Source organism: Aythya ferina, assembly GCF_964211825.1.
Source record: "Aythya ferina genome assembly, chromosome: 1".
Classification (NCBI taxonomy): domain Eukaryota; kingdom Metazoa; phylum Chordata; class Aves; order Anseriformes; family Anatidae; genus Aythya; species Aythya ferina.
In genome coordinates this window covers 183713266-183736116 of record NC_140296.1, presented here as the reverse complement: position 1 = coordinate 183736116, position 22851 = coordinate 183713266, and the positions used below count along the sequence as shown (strand labels likewise).

The 22851-nt window shown below is 39.4% G+C and overlaps 1 protein-coding gene across 1 annotated transcript in view; it reads left to right on the top strand.

Moving 5' to 3' along the window:
• ATP6AP1 (ATPase H+ transporting accessory protein 1) overlaps window positions 1-22851 on the top strand; it is a 55228-nt gene that overhangs the window by 733 nt on the left and 31644 nt on the right. Inside the window, exons 2-6 of the mRNA XM_084515428.1 lie at window positions 6896-7022; window positions 7114-7182; window positions 15728-15921; window positions 17120-17163; window positions 22233-22318. Of these exons, the coding sequence (XP_084371554.1) occupies window positions 6896-7022; window positions 7114-7182; window positions 15728-15921; window positions 17120-17163; window positions 22233-22318 (520 nt within the window). The remainder of the gene's footprint in view (window positions 1-6895; window positions 7023-7113; window positions 7183-15727; window positions 15922-17119; window positions 17164-22232; window positions 22319-22851) is intronic.

Here is a 22851-nt window from a genome sequence, read left to right as displayed (position 1 = left end):
TCTAAGCTGCTTTTCTTATTATTTTTATTTATTTATTTTTAATAACACTTAATATTATTTTACTAACATTTGCTTTGTGTATAGGCATCAGCAGTTAGAAATAATAGACAGCAAATCTAGCGGAGAGTTCATCTCCTGTCCTCTGCAAGAGCGTATGCATTACACCTAGTTCAAGAGGATGCCTCATCTCGGCTGGGTATTAATTAATTTCCCTAATACAAACCATCACAAACAGCAGCTGAATGTGTCACTCTCCAGACAGGTGTCTCCAGGAAAAGCTCTCTTGCCCCGTGGCTGGCCTTGAGTGGATGCTGTCTGCTCCGGGAGGGAACAGGAGGGACACGGTGGTGGGGGCTGCTGGTGGGCACGGCCACGCAGGGCGCGTTGTGCTGCTGTGGCCATCAGCAACCATCCCATCGGGATTTGTGGGACTCGCTGCCTTTGCACCTCCATCGCCCTCTTAATTCCCAGAGTGCTGCTTACAATTGTACCCTTCTGTAAAGGAAAAAGGGAATCCAGCCAGTGGTTTCTTGGAGATAATTATCCTTTCAGCTGGTTGTGCTGAATTCACTTTACCTTTCGTGAGACTTTGAGCCATTCAATGTGTTTGAGGCACGATGAACTATCTAGCTGTCACCGGGAAGACAGACCAAGCACTGCTCTTAGTTATTTATGCCAGTGGAAATCTCTTGTCTATAGGCAAGATTATTAAGCTTTAAGTCTGAGAGCTAAATCCATTTGTGTTGTTGTTTTTGTTTGTTTGCTTCTTTTTATTTTTTTTAGTTGCTTCTTAATGCAATGATTTTAATTCAGCAATAGGAGGATTCAGAAATTTTATGATTGTCAGGAGTTACACAGAAAAGGATTTCCTGAAGAATAGTGTATGGTGTCATATAGACAAGCATGATGCTTTTATTTGTTTTTTCATATGTCATGCTTTAATGTTGAGATCCATGGAAAAATTACATTTGAAAACATACATGTAGGAGGTGTTTTCTGTGTTTGTTTCATATGTATCCTGGGCATTGTATTATTTTCTCTGCAGTAATTAATAACAACTTTGACATATGTCTTCCCATCTCAAGCATTTCCAGAAACTGAACTTCTGGCCCCTGGGCAGCCCCAGTATACAGCAGTCTGAAAATGTTACCATTTTGATAAAGTTTGATTAGGTAACTTTGACACCCTCCACCTATCCCTCCCATCTCCCCACCCCCCAACAGATATAAGCAGATATCTCAACATCAAGGTTCTTGGTATTCAAAATACTTAAGCTGATCGCTTTTATAACCCAGGCACAAGAATAAGTGCTAAACTTCTATATTTAAAAGCCTTTTTTTTAAATTTTATATTTAAACTTCTATATTTAAATGTTGGAGAGAGTTGTTAGGATAAAAGTGATCTCAAGAGTCTAAGAAAGGATTGGTAGCTTCCTTTGTCCTAGATCCTAGTTTATATAAATATTACACATGTTGTCAATATAAGCAAAGTCTTATCGGTTAATTCAGGGTGGTCATAAAACAAACTTTCCACCAAGATGCAATTAGCGGCTCGCCCTAGTGCAGATTGTTCAGGTCTGAACAAATCTAGAGCAAGAAAATCAGGATGGTAGACTGATGAAACTAGTTTCATGTTTCCATGAACAGAAGAAGTGTTCCTCCTATCGTGACCTCTGCATTTTTAAAAGGGGAAGTCTTTATGAGGGACAAATTAGTTCTTGTGTCTTGTGAAAGCCTGTGAAGCTAGTGTAAAGGAGATTTGTGTTATTTTATAAAATAAAGAGGAACAGGAACTTCTGTTTGCATAACTCTATTCTGTGCTTTACATCTTGGTACTTTGCAGTGATGTAAGGCTTTCGGTGTGTGGCCTACAGGCTTACTGAAATCAGGGAACTATTACTATGAATTTTAAGAAGGGTAACTGAAGAAGTACAGTAATTATCAAAGGATTTCTGCTCACTGTGTGGAAACATGTGTCACCAATTTAAACCTTTGGCTTCACTCACTGACCAACAGGAGTTGAGATTCACCCATCTCTTCCATCACCCTCTCCTGGGTTAACTATCAGGACACAATACTGAACTGCTGAGCTCTAATATATTTTGCTACTCTTTAGAATTAGTCAGTGTTTGTAAGGCAGGATCTCAGAAGAGCTGTATTAGAAGTTTAAAAACTCTTCTTTTATGCGTTATTGTACTGTAATCATACCGTTCAAGCTAATGTTAGATGTAGAGGAAGCCTGCAACTGAGAGACATGCACAGTGTGCAGAGCATAAAGGAAGTGGCTGTAAACAGGGACGTTTACAAATCAAATACCTCTTCCCTTGAGAAGAAAAAATGCAGATCTGTACTTTGAGAAACAGGAGTGTTTTTTCACCAAACAACAATCTTTCTTTATTGCACTCAGAAGAAAGATGAAGTGGGAAAAAGACGGTAGGTCACAGTGTCCTGCTTTTCACAAAGGAATACTAACATATCAGTAGACGTTCTCCAAAGTGACTTCGCCCTGGAAAAAAACAGCCTTTATCTTAAATCAGGCATTAAGCTAATACTGTTAATATTGTTACTTTCCAAACCAAGAGAGACAGAGAGGTTCCTCTAGCATGTGATTCAGACCGGAAACATGATTTAGCCATTTTGGAAAAATATTCAAAAGAAATTTCTTTACAGATTAGAGAGGGAGCCTGAGGAAATAAATTAATTAAAATTAGCTTTTGTGATTGCCCTTCATGTGTCTGTTTTAGGATGACTTTTGCTTGTAGTTATTGAGAATTTATTGCTACTTTTCATTTATGCTATGCTTATTTTGGGAGATGAAACCTTTTCTGGAAAATCCAGATTATAAGTGGTTTTGAGGCCTTTAATGCCATTTGGGGTGTTTCCTAAAGCTGAAAGGACTTCACTGAAAAATCTCCTGCAAGGAGATATAGCATAAAAAGGATACAGTGGAAACAGAATCCTTTGGCCATCCACTTTTTGCCATAAGTTTACTGGGCTTGTATGGAGATACTCTGTGCTAGCATGCTTGAGGAGCTTTTTGATTTTTCTTTTTTTATCTACAGGCACCAGTTTTCATTCTACTGGTGCTACTAGAAATGGTGACATGAGCTTTTTGTGTAGAAGTGATATTTAAAGATCATTTCCAAAAGCTTGCTTAGCCCTTCTGTGCAGGGGAAAATTTTATTTTTTATGTGGTAATCATGTGGCATCTGAAAGAGACAACTGACAAGAACTGGTAGGCAAGAGTTCAGAAGCCAGCTACAAAGCAAGTACATAGACTCACAGGTTAGAGCAATGAAGTCCTATTATCTTACCATCTGTCCTCTTGAAGGTCCAGATACAAGCAATCTTGAAATCTTTGCTCCCATCAAAAATAAGTGCTCAAGTCTTCCTTCCGCCTAGGAAGAACACAGATCAGAGAATGTATCCCAGCTCTGCAATAACCTGTATGCTTAGACTTCCTGTCTGCCACAGCACTAAAGGGCAAGAAAGAAGAAAAAAAAAATCCACCCCAAGCTTAGCTATCCTTCCTTTCCTTACTGCATTTTTTGGCTATTGAAGGAAAAAGAGAGCAGCTGAGCTTCAAGCTTCTTAATTCCTAGGCAGAGGGAAAGCACAAATGTTAGCAGAGATCCTTGTCATAGGGAGCCCCCGTGGCTGAGGATGACAGTTCTGCTGTGGGGGTGCTAAGCCTGCTTGGCATGCAGATGACTTCACATGGCTGTGCATCTTTGGACATCAAATTTCATGTGTGCAATCAGGCGTAGCAATCGATACATGTGTTGGCCTGCTGCCTGTTTCATCCTGTGCCGTCCCGTACTGCCTGCTTGAGGTGAGGAGTTCAGAGGAATGGATGGGTTCATTATGTTCAGTAATGCACACCCTTGGCTTATCCACCATGCAGACACATATCCCCATTTCCCTCTGCAGTTCATTTAAAGCAGCTAACAAAACATACTGGCATTTCCCATCTGAATCACAGTGAGAATTTTTGTTGCACCCAGGTCACTGGCCTATGAAGTGAAGCCTCGCACACTGCCATTCATGGTACTTGGCAAACTATCTAAGAGAAGCAAAACACATATAATATGGGAAATAGGAGTATTAGGCAAACACTGCATTATAACAGAATTATTGACTAGCTGATGGAGACATTTTTTCTAATGATGATGCTGGAGTTAATGAAGTTGACTGCTTGAAAGCAAAAAGGTCTCACAAAAGGTGCTTTTTCAGGTTAGATAGCAAGAGCTGCTTTGAGAAACAAGGAATAACTCAGAAGCAAGAGTGCTTTAAAATAGGATCATTACATTTCTGAGTTTTTTGAGTTCATGACAAAAGCATTTGCCATTGTACTGCTGCAAATAAAATGGTTTTGTTTCATGTGCTCTTACTTTTTATTCTTAATTGCAAGTCCAAAGAGTTCTCAAAATCTTCATTTTTTTCTAATACTAGGCATGAAATTGATATTACCAATTATCTGATTTGCAAAAATAAATATAGCAAGGTATTCACTATTATTTCACTTCATACAAACCGCCCTTTAACATCTCTTAATTGATTCTATCTTCTTTTCCTTTAATACCATTAGTACTTTGGTGTACCCATGCAATCCATAAAGTCAGTATGAAAGTTAGTGAATTCAGAGTGCTTTATCTTGAAGATTATATTTAAATCTTTGAAATCATGAGGCCAACTTTTCTGAAAAGTTGAAGCATGTCTATTTGAATCTTTAAGCTGATGGTCTTCAGAAATACTAATTACTGTGGGCTGTCAAACACAAATGAATAAAGTGAAGGTGCCGAGAAAAACTAAGAAAACATCAAATGATAATTTGTCAAATCAGAAAAAATAATTCCTTCCTGCACAGCAAGGTTTACCTCTAAAGCTTGAAAAGAAACAGCCTAAAGACTTACAAGAAATGAATTTAACATCTGCAGCACCTTGTCCTGAATGAGTCCCCACATTTGCTGTTTGCTCTAATACACTCCCAAACCCTCAAATCTGAAGAGAACTAGGTATCCACTGATGAAAAACTGCACTGTTTTTATCTCTTCTCTGTGTGCAGTTAGAGGCTTTTGATTCACTCTCTGCAGCCTTCATTGGAATTACTGGCGAGTCTTGAAGTGAATTACGGGTTTCCCCTGTCAAAAACATTACAGACCCCCCTCTGTGCGTCTATCGCCCCTGTTCTGCTTTCACCTCAAGAGACTGCAAATATTGTTTTAAGTCATAAAAACTTGGTGGGGAAGTCATTTCTGAGTTGCTTTTTTTTTTTTCTTTTTTTTTGATTAGTTTCATCTGATTGAATCTATTCACTATATCAAGAGCTATACTAAAGCATATATAAATGCATATATATATATGTATCAGAAGCCTGTGTGATTTTGAAAAATACTTCGACATTCATTTCTGTTCTGTCTGGGACAAGGAAAGACACTTGGAAACAAATACTAGGTTGCTGTAAAATGTATGGGCAAGATGTATGAGGAGCAGCTGAGGTCCCTTGGTTTGCTCAGCCCAGAGCAGAACAGGCTGAGGGGAGGCCTCATGGCGGCCTGCAGCTCCCTCATGAGGGGAGCGGAGGGGCAGGCGCTGAGCTCTGCTCTCTGGGGACAGCAACAGGACCCGAGGGAACGGCATGGAGCTGGGACAGGGGAGGGTCAGGCTGGGGGTTAGGGAAAGGTTCTGCACCCAGAGGTGGTCGGGCACTGGGAGAGGCTCCCCAGGGCAGTGGTCATGGCACCGAGCTGCTGGAGTTCAAGAAACGTTTGGACAGTGCTCTCAGACACAGGTCCTGTGTGGAGCCAGAAGTTGGATTCAGTGGTCTTCATGGGTCCCTTCCAACTCAGGCTATTCTGTGTTTCTACAATCTCAACTTCACCAAATTGCAACCATATAATGACAGATGCCAAAGCACACGGTAATCCTCCACATTCTGTTCTTTATAGTTAGCACCATTCAGAGGGACTGAGTACCTGGTTTCTCAGGCCTTAGCAACCAATGGATGTTTGTGGAAAAGAGGAGCTTATGCTTCAAGCTCTGGGTTTTATACAGTATGGCAATACTGCCTTAGTCAAGTCGCCCAGGATCAAAATTTTCATAATAAATTTCATCCCTATAAACATGTTGCATACTGTTAAAATCCCAGTCAGGCATTGAATGAATAATGCCAACAATTTTACTCAGAACTATTCTTAGTAGTAACAAAACTAAATGGCCAAGTTATTTCCCTGTCCAGTCCTCCTAAGGACAAGTTAGCAAACGAAGTCATAAGCTTTTCTTGGTGTCATTTGCCATTCTGTTCAGAAGAGCTCCTGCTCCTAGATAGGCAATTTTCTGAGCTGATTCTGCAGAAAGGTTGCTTCAACACAAAAGCTGTAGGAGAGAATGTATTTTTTATGAAAACGTCAGAAAGCCACTTTAACTTAACAGAAGGTTTATGAAAAAATGTTGTTTTATGACAACTTGTGGTCTAGACTGACTTGTACTGCTCTCTAGCCACCAAGTGCTTGATGGCACTGGAAATTATTTCAGGAATTGGAATTACCTTTGGGAATTCTCCCTGGAGGTTTTCGGTATATTCTTCATTATATGTAGTAGCTAATTTTTGGAAAGATGCAGCTGTGGTGCTGTACAGAAACAAGAACAGCTAGTAATAGTAGTGAGAGTTACCTGGACTGGACCAATTCCATTCCTGCTGTAACCCAGTTAGCATGATACAGACATACATGGACAATTTATTTTCCTGTGACATGGAATAAAAGTTATACTGAACAGTAAACCTGAACTTAATCCAGTGTTGATGATGTTTTTAACTGCTCCTGTACATTTGGAGAAAGAAGTGGTGTAATCATCGTCAGCAATTATAATGTTAAAAAAAATGATTTTCTTTGCAGATCCCAGTGGAATCCAGAGCCTGCTTTGCATGAAGGACACATTGTCTCAGCACAGGAGCTGGCTGTACTCTTGCAACCTGTTTTTAGCCCCAGTCCCAGAAATCTTGTTTTGTTCCTTCAAGAAACGGTATGTAACATTAATTCCTTTTCTCTTACCAATACAAAGTGCAAGTGTGGACATGGCTCCTTCTCACCAATCTGCTCTCTTTGTTTTTCAGCTTAGCATAGATGATTTCACATACTACAGTGAATCCTATGGTAACAAGAATCCATTTCAAAATGTTCAGGCAAGCATTTCTCTCTTTTATTTCTTTATATGTATTGGGTTTTTTAATTAAAATGATGTAAGAAAGATGCAAACAGACAATAACTGGCAAAATTAAACTGAATTGCAGCAGTTTGCCAATTTAAATTATTTATAGAGATTATTTCAGTTTAAGTATATCAGTTAAACAACTCCGTTTGCAGAAGTGTGTTATGTGACTGTTTTATTTCAGAAGATCAGTTTTTCAGAATTATCTTAACTGGCAAAATTGTTCCTAAGCATGTTGCAATTTTGTATTATGAAAAAACTATATATACATGCATTAAAAACTCTAAGACTGACACCCCAAAGTAGCGTTTGGACGTCATAGGAAGAAAAGAAGTAAGGAATCAATTATTTACTCCAGATTTTCAGAACTGAACGCTCATTTTATTTTCATGTGAGGTAAAGCTGTCTTGACCCATCCAGACAGCTGATTTTGTCATGTTTGAATATTGTGCCTAGATACTGCATTGCTTTAATCTTCATGCTACTTCAATAATCTAAAATAAACTCCAGGCATAGAATCTGAGTCCTCCTGAAATGGTGACGAACTTTATCTTCTGTTCTCACTGAAGAGATTCACAGATTTTGTGCTCAGCATCTCTGGTTATACTGACATGACAATTTATTGAACTGTAATTAGAGAAGGAAAATGTTCACATGTGGAAGTCATTAAGGCATTCCTGTGAGCAGTGCAGGATGAACAGAGCTATTAGTAACATAACTGATACAGAGTACGTGAGGAAGTGTTAATTCCTAACCACTATGTAGCAAGCTGTATGTATAATTAAATACATAAATATTTACATATTACCTGTCTTTGACATCTTAGACATCTTACACATAAATATTTACATATTATCTGTCTTAGACATCTTTCTTGTCTAAAAACCTCACATCTTCCTTGTATCCCTAATGCTAACCTTCATATCTTTGCCATATAACAACATCTTAACACTGATGCAGGAACAGAAACAACTATTCAAAGTATGTTAATAGTTTTTTTGAGGAATGAATGACAGTAATATTCATCTGTAGAGTAAGGATCAGTGGCTGCATCCTCAGTCAGATGTATTGGCACTTCTCTGGTATGCCTTACCCTCTCTGGGTTTAAAATCTATGCAAGGTTGTCTGGAGCAGATTGTGTTCCTGCTTATGGGACTGCAAAGCTGGTTTGATTTTAAAATTCATAAGCTGATTGGAACATACGTGGTACTGCTGCAAGCTCCTAATGATTCTGTGGTCTTATTTTTGTAGGCCCTGGATGTTTAAGAGGAAGGATATTTGGTATTTTAAACTCTTCTTTTGCCTTTTAGTTGGGACCGCATCAGCACTGTAGAGCTTATATCCAAAGCTGAGTCTAGGGACTAATGGTTTTAGAAAATGGGTGGAATATTGAGTGGATTTGGGACGTTTACATCAATCTTTGGTCTGTATCTGACAGAGCAGAGTTTTGAACCCTGCTTTTCAACAAGCTGAATAAATGTCAGTAACAGTTTGCTTGCTTTCAGACCTTGCCTCTGTTTTCTTTCTGTCTCGGAGTAGAGAAACTTTTTGTGATTACAGCATCTTCAAAACTGGAGTTTATTTAATCAAATTGGTAACCTTAACTCCAGCACTTCCTACATCTGTTGTGTTGGACTTGGCAATCTTTTCTAGTGTAGTTTTGTGGTGGATGAGATGCTGTAACTTAGAAAAAAGAAAATGAGATGTATAAATTAAATATTTATTTTTCACATACATGCCCGTAATGCAGAATTCTGATGATGTGTGTGTGCATCATCACGTAGCTTTTAGGGCTAGAAGGGATCTTCATAATCATCCAGCTCCATCCTGAGTGCAACAAAGGTTACAAAAATTGTCTCAGTTGCTATCACATCAGTTGTATTCCACTTGACTTACTTTGGGAAAGAAATCTATGTCTTAATCATGCTATGAAAGACACAGGACAATGAGAAGGTCAGGTCTGAATTTTCTCACTGGGGAAATTAGGGTCTTTCATATTGCATAACCACAAAGTTTTATGCCTTCACAATCTATATTATACAAGTGATTCATTAGGCCATTTTAACCGTTCTATACCACCTGAGTATCCTCCTTTGAACTTTGGCAATGCAAATTTATTCACAAACTTAAACCAGAGATCTCATTTGGAGGGTGTATGTGCATGTAGCAGCACGTGTACTACAAGAAGAAAAGTGTTATTTGTAGAAGAGTTGTAGGCTTGTAAACCACAGAGACATTTGCAGATATTAGATTTGTTCAGCTACATTAGCAGCTGTTCTGAGCTTTTGGGATCAGTGGTTTTGTATGCAATAAAAGAATTCTATTTCCAGTTAATACAGAAAGAAACCTTATATGTAGATCATTTATCTTAAACATTCAAAGAACTTCTTAATTAAATAATAAAATACAAAGATTAGCATTTGGGGAACTTCTTTTTGTCAAGTAGTCACCTATCCTATGAACTATTTTTCTTTAATATTGGCTTTGGCTTTCCCCAAACACTACTCAGCTCCTTAGAACTGCCATGTATGGTAGCACGCAACAATTAGTTGCCAGCTGTGCTGCTGCATAATTATTATTGTAAGTCATTGCCATTTGTGGTTCTGTGTCTCCACTGTAACATCACTCAGTGGGCATTTTTCTAGACTGAGGAGCACTGCTTAGTCATGTGCAGCACAGAGGTCCTGCTATAATTTTGATTGCCTTTGTTGCCCTTCTCTGTACCTCTTTGAGTTTTATTGTGTTTTTGTATTTGATAAGGGGCCATGCAGAATTGCATACAAATCAAGATATAAGTGCAACATAATTAATCAGTGACATAACAATTTCTTTTGTTCTGTTCCATAGTCTTTTCCAAAAAAGACTAATACTAAAAAAAAGACATACTTTTTTTTCCCCAGTTTTGACCATCATCAGACACTGAACTGACATTAAAGTTTCATTCGTGAAGGATGACACTCAGTTCCAAGTCTCTTATTGTGTGCATAAAATTAGTGTTGTTCTTTTCTCACTCTGTGCTCTTCTAAAATCAATTTACAATAAATCTCGTCTTGTTGCTGAAGGGGCTTTCCCAAAATTTGCTCCTGTTGTTGTCTCTTGCCTTGATTACCTCAAATCAGTCAGTGTAATCAGCAGATTTCATTAGCTCAGTATCTATGCCTTATTGCCAGACATTTTATGATCATACTGGACAGAACAGACCCAAATGCAGAGGTCCACCTTTCTCTGCTTTGGTAACAGGTGATTTTTTTAGCCCTTGCTTGCTACCTTTTTACCTACGCATCATCCACGTGAAGACCTCATAATATTGTGAAGACCACACAAAAGCAGCTTAATTTCTTTAGGAGTCTTTGCTACAAGATTATGCCAAGTGCTTTTTGTGAATCCAAGTACACTGTAACAGCTGGAGCTCCCTGGTATACATGCCTATTGACTCCTTCAGAGATTTCCAGCAGAATTGTGACACACAACTCCTTTTAGCAAAAGCTGTGTCAGCCTTTTCTCAGTATAATCCTGCAATATTGTTATAGTCAGTACTTTATTCTTTAAAATGGTTACTCCCATTCTTGGACTTCAGGTTTGCTTGTCTGTAGTTCCCCAGATCTCTCTGTAACCCTTGAAAAACCTGGTGTCGTGTCTGCCACCAAACAACACAGTGGTATGAAGGTTTGTTCAACAATGCTTTCTGTAGCCGAAATGCATTTTATTAGCTAAAGTGCATCAAATCAATTTCCATTAAAATTATAACATACAGCTTTATGCATCTACCTGGATATCACAGGTACAATTGAAAAATTTGTAAGATAATAGTAATGGCAAAGCTAAAATGCAACAATAATGTTCTTTGTAACTATCCATGTCTGTAGAAACAGATGTGCCTTCAAATCAGTTTGAATAGACTTTTTTTTTTTTTATGGAAGAACCATTGACCAGTGCTGTAGAAAATAAATACAATACTTCAGTATTTTAAACAACACACTAACAAGTAAAAGATCTCTTCTACATGCAAGAGCCTGCCCACTTCAGGTGTAGGTTCCCAGATGTTTCCAGAGGACTCTTTTTTCCCAAGAGATATTTGTATTATAAGACTTCTTGCCAGTTATGCTGCCAAACATAAACTAGTTCAGAACAATGAGTGTGCCTAAATGATCCTTCATAGGTGGGCACATGAGTCTTTAATAAAGATTTTAATGATACATCTTTAATGATAGACCTAGATGTACTCCATTCCAGATTCAAATTGCTTAGCTGTAATAGCAACGCAGTTAACACAGTACTGAAACCAAAGCTGGGCAAGTTAGTCCAAGCACAGCTTTATCATAATTCAGCTACTTAGCTTCAGGATGGCTGGACATGTAGATGGTGTCATCTCACGCATACCTTCAAAAATACCTGAACAGCGGCAATATATGTAATAAAATTGTGGACCTGCTCGCAATATTTCACTCAGGAGAGGTGTGTGAATTAAAAAAAGAAAGCAAATTAATAAGAGTAATTTGGCATTAGATGTGCTAAAAATTCTCATGTCAATGTAGGAATTTCTGTTACCAGTCCATCGGGTCAATAGGAGGATTTTTTTTTTCTTTTCCCTTTCCTGTTCTCAGATACTGTGTGTTTATACCTCTTTGCTTAGTCCTTTAGCAGAATGCAGAGTCAGGTGTTTCTCAGTAGTCCTCTTCATCCTCTGCCCTCTTTTGGAGGTCTCTTGTTTTGAAAACACGTTGTAGTTGAAATGCTAGAATGCCTGGAGCAACATATGGGTATTTTAAGAACAAGTGTGCCGCGGCCAAATGTCAGGAGGCACAAACGAGAGGCATGGGACCAAAATGTCTGTCTGATGCTAATGAGTAGGTATCCAGCTGTGTGTGCCCTTCGAATGGAAGAGACAGCTGAATACCAGTGGCTGGAAGCTGAGACAGATGGCAATGCAGGACTGGTTAGGAGCAGAGGGACAATTCAAGCATTCCTCAGTAATGATGCATTTTATTTTTTATTCTACAATAAATGAGTAATCTACTTAATACATAGCCTTGGAAGAACTGGCTGCTGCCATTCTGTCTGCAGCTAGGGGGCGAGGGATTAAAGTATCAAAAATAAACTGGAATAACTGACTACTGCTCAGGGTTGTAGCTCTATATTAGTATATGTAAAAGAAACTAAAAGGGAATGTATCATCCTTCCCTTCCAGGAGGTGCTAAACACCCTACTCAAAGACCAGATCAGTGTTTTCTGCTCTATTTTAATTTCTGCAGTTATTTTTCTATCAGTCTGGCAAATCAGACAATACTACATAATCCTCCCATATGAGCATCTATAGAAATGTGAAAATAACTAACCTTTGTCTAGGAAGGAAAACATGTGAGCATTTAGAAAGAACCAGGGGAGGTCAGAAAAGTGGTAGGCAGCCAGAGAGCAGACAAAAAGAAAAAAGAGTAGGAGGAGAAAAGTGTTAGCAGCACAACACTCGCATCAGTTAGAGGGAGAGAGTCTATAACAACTTGAATATCTGAATGTTGGATCAAGTGACAGACTTGATCTGGAGTTAAATGTAGAAAATGCAGAAGTGAAGTTAACAGGTTTTAAACTAGGACTCAGTGAAAATATATCTTCAAATCTTCACATTAAATTTTGGGTATCTTAATTTTGATCATTCTCAAGCCTACATCTTGCATTTTCTTTCCCTGAATATTCCGAGTGAATTTTATTATTCAGAACAATCTTTGGAAAGATGTTTTTCAGCTTTGCAGGCTTCAAATTTATAGAGCAAGAATGTTTAAAATACATTTCACTCAAGTATTTTCACCAGAAACTCAGCTATGGGAAGTATAAGTAAAATCATATATACACTCTCTAATGCTTGATTATCTGAACTAGCTCAGTTTGAGCCTTATAATTTGCATTGTGAATAGAAAGAATGATAACACATGACATGAAGTTTGTGTGTCTCCACACCAAGAACAAGCTTAGAATAGTGCAACTGGGAGGGATCTTCAAAGGTCATCTACTGCCTGACCTCTTCAGGGCTGACAAAAAGGACATTATTCAAATATCTCTCCAACACTGACAGGCATGGAGCAACACCCACCTCACTGGGAAACCTGTTCCAGTGTTTTACCACCCTCATGGTAAATATTTTTTTCCTTATGTCCAGTCTGAGCATCCCCTGGTGCAGCTTTGTGCCAGTCCCACACGTTCTGTCATTGATTACCAGGGATCAGAGACTGGCACCCCCTCCCTGTGCTTCCCCTCCTCATGAAGCTGTACAGAGCAATGAGGTTATCTCTCAACCTCCTCTTCTCCAAACTAGACAACCCAGGTGTCCTCAGCCTCCCCTCGCAGGACATGCCTTCCAACCCTTTTTCCAGCTTTGTTGCCCTCCTCTGGATGCTTTCAAGGACCTTAACATCCTTTTTATATTGTGGAGCCCAGAACTGCATGCAGTATTCAAGGTGAGGCTGCACCAATGCAGGGACCACCTGGCAATGTTCTGTTTAATGCATCCCAAAATGTGTTTTGCCCTCTGTGCTGCCAGGGCACACTGCTGGCTCATGCTGAGCCTCCTGTTGGCCAGCACCCCCAGATCCCCTTCTGTTGAGCTGCTCTCCAGCCACTCATCTCCCAGTCTGTACCTGTGTCCAACATTACTCTGTCCCAGGTGCAGAACCCAGTATTTTCCTTTGGTGAACTTCATGCTGTTGCTGTGTCCAGTGCTCCAGTCTCTCCAGATTCTTCTGCAAGGCCTCTCGTCCCTAGGGAGCCTACATCACCTCCCAGTTTAGTATCATCAGCAAAGTTGCTGAGGATGCATTCAACTCCTGCATCCAGATCACTGATGATCATGTTGAACAGGCCTGGCCCTAAAACAGAGCCCCGGGGAACACCGCTGGTGACCAGCTGCCAGCCAGATGCAGCCCCGTTCAGTACGGCCCTGTGAGCTTTGCCATTCAGTCGGTTCCTCACCCACCTGAGCATATACCTGCTCATCTCACAGCTAGACAATTTGTCCAGAAGAATGCCATGAGGGGCAGTGTCAAAGACTTTACTAAAATCCAAAAAGATTACATCTGCTGCCTTCATGCACCTGGCGGGTGGCCTTATTATAGAAGGAGGTCAGATTACTGAGGCAGGACTTTCCCTTTGTGAACCCAAGCTGACTATGCCTGATAATAGCTTTGTTCTTTAAGTGGCTTTCAGTATCCCCTGGAACAATCTTCTCCATAACTTTTCCAGGGATGGAGGTTAGACTAACAGGTCTGTAGTGTCCCTCATGCTCTTTTTGTAGATGGGTTTACCTCTGGTAAATTGTTGAGAGGGGTCCAGCTATAACATCCACAGATTCTTTCAGCACTCTGAAGTGAATCCTGTCACGCCCCATGAATTTACAAACATTCAGTTGATACAGATGTTCCTTTACAATTTCAGTGACCACAGATTGAAAGTTAGTGCTCCTCCAGGCATGGTCCTCCAACTCTGAGATCTGGGCAGCCTAAGATCAGTCGTTGCTGTTAAATAGTGAAGCAAAAAAGGCATTAAATGTCTCCACCTTTTCCTTCTTGTTATCCACTCCAAGTATCAGTCCAGTGTTTTCCTTCATCTTGCTGTTAATGTATTTGAAAAAGCCTTTTTTTGTTGTCTGACACCACAAAGGCCAGTGTCAAATCAGGTTGGGGTTTGGTTTATCCTGCTTATTTCCCTGCAGATGTGAAATGTAGCTCTGTACGCTCCTTGTGAATTCAGACCTTGCTTCCAAAGGTCACATTTTTTTTTTTTTTTTATTTCTGCCCTAGTTCCAGGCAGGGTTCCCTGTTCAGCTAAGCCAGTATTTTGCCCCATTTGCTTGACTTATGATAACTAGCTTTCTGAAAAGCATAAAGTTTGCTCTAAAGTTTGTCCATGGTGACAGCTCTTCTGCAGAACCTAAAAAATGCAGATTTATTTAAATAATAGTTAAAATTAGACACTTATCTGTACTCTGTGCTATACCATTGAGATGTACACAAAGGAAGGGAATTTGTTACGCAAAATATGTCTCTGTGCTAAATACAGCTGCTGGAACTTGAGGTGTCTGACATTGATCCTTTCCACCTACGAGGCCATTTAGATCCCATCTGATGGTCATCTGATGAGCTTTCATATCATATCATCCGTATCCTGCCTCAGCTTTTCCCCCCATACTCTCCAATACATTTTCCACCTTCTCCTTTCTCGGCTTGAGATCTTTTGTGTCAGCTGCCTCTCTTCTTCCAACACACACATGGAAGGGACAGTAAGGTCTGACATCACTGTATGTCTTAAGCTTGCCCCAAAAAAGTGCATGAATAAGAGCAATGCAGGTGCCAGTTCACTGCCCCTTTCCAGGATCAGCCTGCTTTCCAGGATCAGCACCAGGCTGCTGAGATTTTGCTTAGTGTTTATCATGGTGGTTCCTCACCTTGTGTATTAAATTCAGAACGTAGAAAAAAATTGGTTTGTGTTTAATTATTAACCATGTAAATAAACTGTCCATAAATTTGTTACAGGAAATTCTTCAGTCTTCTCCTTCATCTCTAGTTTTGCCTGCTGTTGACTCCAAGGCTACCAGGCAACTTTTGAGCTTTCTTCAGGAGTCGGGAGATTGGAATTTAACAAACATGACAAATCTCGATATCTCTCACCTGGAAGTGAATACATCTAAGCCAAACTTACTTGTGGTTCAGCTACAACCACTTGTCAGGTAGGAGCTTGTTGTGAAGGTATCTGACCAAAAGTATGCAAGATTTTTACATCTTTTTTTGAAAATATCTGATATATTCAGGAAATTTAGAAATCAAAAGGGAAGGTTACAAGGTTAGCAAAGTTATTTTTTCCTGCAAATGTGTATCCGGTGTTTTTTAATGTCCTCTGATGAGCTTACCAGGTATAATAGCTGAATTATGTTGAAAAAGTCAGTCAGGCGTTCCTGTTTTGTCTGCCTCATTATATGAGAACAAAAGGACAACTAATGAAAATAAATGGCAACACACTTTAAGCAGAAAAGCTGAATTATTTCATGCAATGCATGATTAACCTGCAGAATTAATTGCTAGAAGGCATTCCAGGGGTCAAAGCACTGGCAGGAAAAATAAACAAATAAACATACAAACAACCTAGAAGTAAAAATGAATAATGAGACTGTTTTTCATAACTCTGGAAGTAGAAGGAGGGTTATAACTCCTCCTGTTTCCAGACCTATGACAACTGCTGCCTAATGGAGGCAGAGGCTTCAGGTGGATCCTAGTGCCTGGCTGTTACTTTACTTGTAGGGCTTTTACATCACTGTGGTTTGTCTGGTACAGAGTGCTCCTGGAGGCTGCGTATGGGTCACAAACCCAATCTAGATGGGCAGCTATTTCGTATCATTTCAGCAGAAAGCTGTGAAGTCATACGGAGTATGACAATGCCAATGTACCTCAAGGAAATAAAAGGCATGGATATAGTGAGCCCCTCTGCTCAGCTTCTCTTGCTCTTTATCTTCCTCGATTGCTACTTCAGCATTCATACCTGTCAGTATATGGTGCATGATTGGATGGGTCCTAAGAGAGTGCAATTAAAAATTACACCAATAAATTACACCCAATCTAAAGAGCTCATGTACAAATTTCAGATGAACACCACTAAATGCAAGGATAACTGAGGAGACAACAGTCAAAATAGCATCAGTAGTCTGGCTTCTCTTCAGCTAAAGAGGTTTGAGGTTTTTGAGGAATCAGCTGAAGATGTCATCCTTGTATAAACTGCTTTGCAGAAGGGTCATGAGGAGATGAGAAGATGATGGAGGAACTTTGTAGTCTGATGCTGAAAGTGACACCTTGATTAGTCAGCTCTTGTGTACTTTTCTGGGTCACGTTGTTTGTAATTGATTTTTAACTGTCTTTCTCACATATTCTTTGTAGTGGCTTAAGTGAGGTTTCCACCCTGGAAGCAATGGCTGAAAATGGTAAGCAATATGACCAAGATGTCACTAACATTTCACCATTTAAGCTTGTGTTCTTGCTTAAGCAGATTGTGTTCTCTGTTTTTCCAGTTGTTGCTGTAATACTTTAATGTGACTATTTAAAAGGTTTTTTTCCCCACCCACGGTACTTACAAGCACACAATTATCATAGTGTTGAAGTACTGAGTGAGTGATTCAAAACCCACTGAAATGGCTACAGCTCTGTGACCCGAAACATAGTGATGATTCACCTCTGCCTCAGGCATGGGCCTTTGCTCATGCTCTGGGATCCTCCCAGTGCAGTGTGAGCCCTGCATCGTCAGCTTTGACTCCTCTGGCAGCCCAAAGGTCTTGTCTCACAGTGGAGACCCTCTGATGGAGTGAGCAGGGAATGCTTTCCCAATCTTTGTGAAACAATACCGTTGCCCTTCACAGCCTTTGATTTTAGAGTCTTTCATTGGTTCTGCAGGTATTAAATACTGCTTGTTAAAGATGAATGTCTTCATACAACTCAATGTTAAAACTTTTCTTGTACAGTATCTGGCTGAAAAAGAGGTGCCACAGACTAAACGGGCAGTGAGAGGCATCTGGATGTTTGCAGGGCTTTGGCTTATTACTCTAAATTAGAAATCAGGTTACAAAGTCTGCAAATGACTGCAGTGGTAGTTTCAGGGACGTGCACTGCAATGTCCGTGGAGTCTATGACAGTTTCTACCCAGAGCAGGGGGTGGGAAATCAGAAGCAGATCTGAAAATCAGGGGAAATACCTTTGTACTGAAATCAGTGGTGCAATCTTTTCTCCTTTGTTCTTGCACAACTCCAAAGTTATTGTCTTTTAGACTCAATTAAGCAGCTGGATTTCCATCTCTGAATTGCAGTGAAGTTAGAATCATAGAGAGATTTGTATCGGAAGGGATTGTCAAAGCTCATCTAGTACCAAACCCCCTGCCATGGGAAGGTACCCCTCCCACCAGACCAGGTTGCCCAAAGCTCCATCCAGCCTGGCCTTGAATGCTTCCAGGGATGGGGCTTCAGCTTCTCTGGGCAGCCTGTGCCAGTGCCTCACCGCCTTCAGAATGAAGAATTTATTCCTAATATCAATACCCACTTCTGGTTTAAAACCATTACCATTGTTCAGTTCTCCCTTCTTGTCCTCAGAACATATCAGGTAAAAGCTTTGGCTTAATGTTGGCCTTGGCTAAACGTTGCCCTCCTTAAAGGCCATTTTTTTCATCAGCTGCACAAAGTCAAGAACAGGCCTCCCAAACCTTGTCTCAGCCTGCTTTTGTTTTGGAACAGCAAAGTTAATGCTCCTGTCCCATCCACGTTTGGGATGACGAAGGTATAAGCTACTACCAGCTTTGTGGTTGGTGTCAACTGGCTGTTATCAGGAAAAGGTGTGTGCACGGGGAAGATGTGCCACTTCCTATGGCCAACTGCAAAATCTGCGCTCAGTGTTCTGAGTCGCAGCTGTGCTCTGGAGAAGTGGTAATGTGGGCTGCATCCTCACCTTCTGGTACATCTGCCAAAGCAGCCACTCAACGTGTTGCAGAATAAAACCTGGAAATATCAGCAGGAAGTATTAATTCAAATGAAAGTTACTGAAAAGTTCCTTAAAATTATCCCACTGAAAGTCTGTGCAGCGGATGGGGCAGACTCAGAAGAGGGTCATCGCAAAGGTATTAGACAAGAGACCCAAATGTCCTTCCAAATCTTGTGGTCCAGGTTCCAGCTGGTGTAGGTGGCTGAATACCGGTTGCAGCATAACCACAACCATTTGCTAAACATTGCTGTCAGCACACCCTTCAAGGTCATAACTGCTTGCAAGGCCATGAGTTATTGGTGTTTTTTGTGGAGTGACTGCTGGTAGATTCTACTTGGATAAGCAACCAAATATACTCTGTGTCACATACTTGTAAGGCAACAAGAGAATTGCTGACCCATAAATACTGCTTTTTTGTTTGGTTGTGGATGTTTTTTTTAATACTATCAACAGTAAGCCCAAAGTAAACCAGGACAGACCTGTATTACGCTGCCTAGAAGTTCACAAAGCCTCTTACGTTTGTCACAGTTACTTCTTTCCTTTTCACTGTAGATGGCTTTAAAATCTGACGTAATAAAATGTCAGAGAAATCTCTCCTGCTGTTTTACTCACTGCAGACAGCAATCTCTGTCAGACAGAACAAATGGGCTCGGATTCTGCCCAAGGGAAATGTGCTGTTCTGAACTTTGTAGACGCTGGAGTAAGCCGGGGTTTTAGCACATTATTAAAATGACATTCATGAGAAAATCCAAACTGGAATTCAGAATCCAACCCTGCTCAAGGTTCCAGGGATTCAGACTTATGTCCAGTCTCTCCCTCCCTACATGATAGAGATAGGCAGATATGGGGTTATTTCTATAAAATAGTTTCTACAAAGATTATTTTTTACTCTTTTTTTTTTTTAATTGTAACAGCATTTTTAGGTTGTAAGCCCTCCCTTTCTTAGCCTTGATTCAACAAAAGTGTACTTTTTCTTCTTGCTTTTAGCTCTGTTTTCTTTATGCTTCTTTTCAGTATTTCTTCTTTATTTCCTTTGCACGAAATAGTGTTTGGGAGCATGGGAGCATTACTCAATTTTTGCCAGTTTCCTATTTTTTTTTTTCTACTCAAGAGAAGTTTGCATTCTGTCTTATCAGTCTTACCTGCTGGATGCAGCATACCTCAGAATCAATGAGAAATCTGCCTACAACTCCATCTAAGATGAGGTTCTTTAATGTTTTTGTGTGTATTCATCTTTCTGCTCTGATTCTTAGTGCATTTCTTTTTCTGCTCTTTCTCTTCTCTCCCATTTTTCTTCTTCTCATCTCGCTCCATTCTGTTCTTTCTCTTTTATTCATAGTTATATCTTTAGTTTCATTTTACTAGTTTATACCTTTAGTTTCGTTTTACCTTTCTCCTTCCAGAACATTTCTTCTTAGTTTCTCTCTTCGATCCCTTCCATCCATGTGTAAAAGCACACAAAGAAATTAAGGTGGATTAGAAATTAATAATAGCACTTATCCTGCAGTCCCTGGTGAAATTCAAGGAATATGTCTTTAGTGAGACAGAAAAGCTTAATCCTTCCACTAGGGCATAGCATGCAATTATGCTAACTGAAAAAGGTTATCCTGGACAAACTGTTTTACATTCACAGTTCTACGTAGTGTTTTTTTGGTTCACGCTAACTGAAAAACCTGCAATAAGACCACTCTAAAATCCCTCTAACAATATTACCATCAGGAGATGCCTCTTGTTCCACTGCAGAAAGAGCTGGGGATAATTAACATTCCTATATAGGCAAGGAATTGAGGTGCTTTAAAATAGCGTGTACAAATCTGGGCCCTTTTCCTCGGAGAATTTGCAAATACTTCATTAGCAAGGTGGAATGTTTGGCTGCTTTCCTGGTCACAGGAAAACAACGATCTATATCAATTTCATTGTCATAAGGATGTTCACAGCAGCTTCTCCAAATGAAGAAATTACCTCTAGAATCTACCCAAAAGCAAAAGTTATAGATTTTACTGGTAACTATAGTTACGTGTAGCTCCTTACTGAAGTGAAATGTAAATAATGTGTTATTTCAGAAGGCAATCAGTTGTTTTAACGGAAGAGAAAAAAAAACACACGCACAAAAACCACCAAAATAAATGCAATCTATGCATTTTTCTATGTAGTATTTTTCCTTCTGAAAATTTTATCTGAGGCTGCTGAGAATTTCTGGTGCATTGCACTGTGCATGTAGAATACAAATCTACATTATGTAATTCCTTTAACCCCCCGCAATCAGTATAATTAAGTAGTACATAGGCGCTTGCTTTCCTGACTAAGTCTGTTTCTTATAGTAGAAGCTTTTAATAATATTTTCTTAGAAGTAAACTTTACATTGCTATGATTCGTGACTGATATAAGGAAATCAGTTTGGTTAAAACCCTACAGAAAAAAGAAAACACAACAATACTTGCATTTTCACAAAAGCTAAGCATTTTACTCAGCCAGGAGACCATAATTACTGTAAATAAAAATGATTTTAAAGGGTAATAATGCAAGTTCCACTACCAATACATTAAAATAAAATACAAAATATCATGTAAAGTATAACCTTGAAATCTGAGAAAGGTGTTGTCCAGGCTATTTAATAGCCATTACATGGTTGAGGAGTGGGAAGGCACTGAAACAGTAAATGTCAGTCTGCTGGCTTATTTCCCTCACAGTCCTAATGACAACCCTAATACCAGCTCTTGATTCACTGCTATTATGCTCCTCATTGTAAGCAGATGTTAATATTTTTGTATAGAGACTGAAAACATTTATCAGTTGTAAGTATTTGTCACAACTACCTGTAGTTTCAGAGCTAGAAGAGAATCTTCTGCACAGCACTGAAAGGTCCTCTCTTTCTTACTTGATTTTCCTTCTGTTTTCAGAAGTATGCCAGCACATTTCTACGTTGCCCTCCACTGTAGTCAACAGCAAAATTTTCTGTATCCCATTGAGGGTACAGAATCAGGCTTTAAATCCACTGAAGCAAAAAAGGAATATCACTGCCAATATTACGCATCTCATGCCCCCATCTGAGGACTACTGCTCTTCTGAGTGTTGTTTCTCACTGATCAGTTGTTCTGTGTGCTTTGTCATTCACAGACGGGTAGTAGTTCAGCTTTATTTATTTATTTGTGAACTGGTCACTGGACTGACAGGGTACGCATCCTGTTCTCATCTCTTGATTGATTTATTCTGCTCTTGCTTTTAATTTTTCCAACTTGTCACCTTTCAGCTGTTGTTTCTCTTGTATTCACTTGTCAGCTTCAAAACCACCTATTTTATCCGAATTGTTGTAATGTATTGGTTTTGTATCACCCTACTGAAATTGTGCGTTTTTCAAGACACTGAAGATATCTTATCCCATTTGTACCTATTGACATACAAATGGTAGCAGCACCTAGATTGCATAAATAAACTAAATGAATCTAGCTCATTACTTTGCCACCTACTGTAGGTTTTTAGCTTTCTCAGCTTACAAAGTTTGCTAAATTATGCATGTTTCTATTTATAGACAAAATAATTGGAAGACTGACCATGGAGTTGGAGGAACGAGGGATTCATTTTTCAGCAATTTATACTGCAGTGAGACCTTCAAGGGTGAGTAATCTTCAGTGCCTAGAACTGTCGAATTTTTGGCATCTAACAACTTAATGTTTACAGAGGAATGCTGTAGATAATTTTCAAGATTACACACACAAGCAATCTGTATTATATGAGGTTTTGACCAGAAATGATTGCATGAACTTTTATATGCAATAGCTATATCACATAACTGCTAAAGCCTTGCTAATCTAGGAGATATAAATTTGCTATGCCTTTAGTTGCCTTTAGGACTTAATATTATTTTTAATGACTGTAATGTTAAATATTTTTTCATTTAACAGTTTTATAGTAAGGTCTACATGGAACATTATTAGGCTTTTCTCATGTCAGTAAAGATGGAGTATAGTTAATTAACTGAAGGCTACTAATTTATTCCTTTTTAAATTAACTGGTTTTATTCCCTTTAGTCAATATTCAGTATTTACAACTGGAACACAAAGTTTGCGCTCTTGCTGATAGTCAGAACATCATTTATAGATCATTGTATCATGTTAGCAGTAAGTAGCAGTACAGAATATTTATTTATG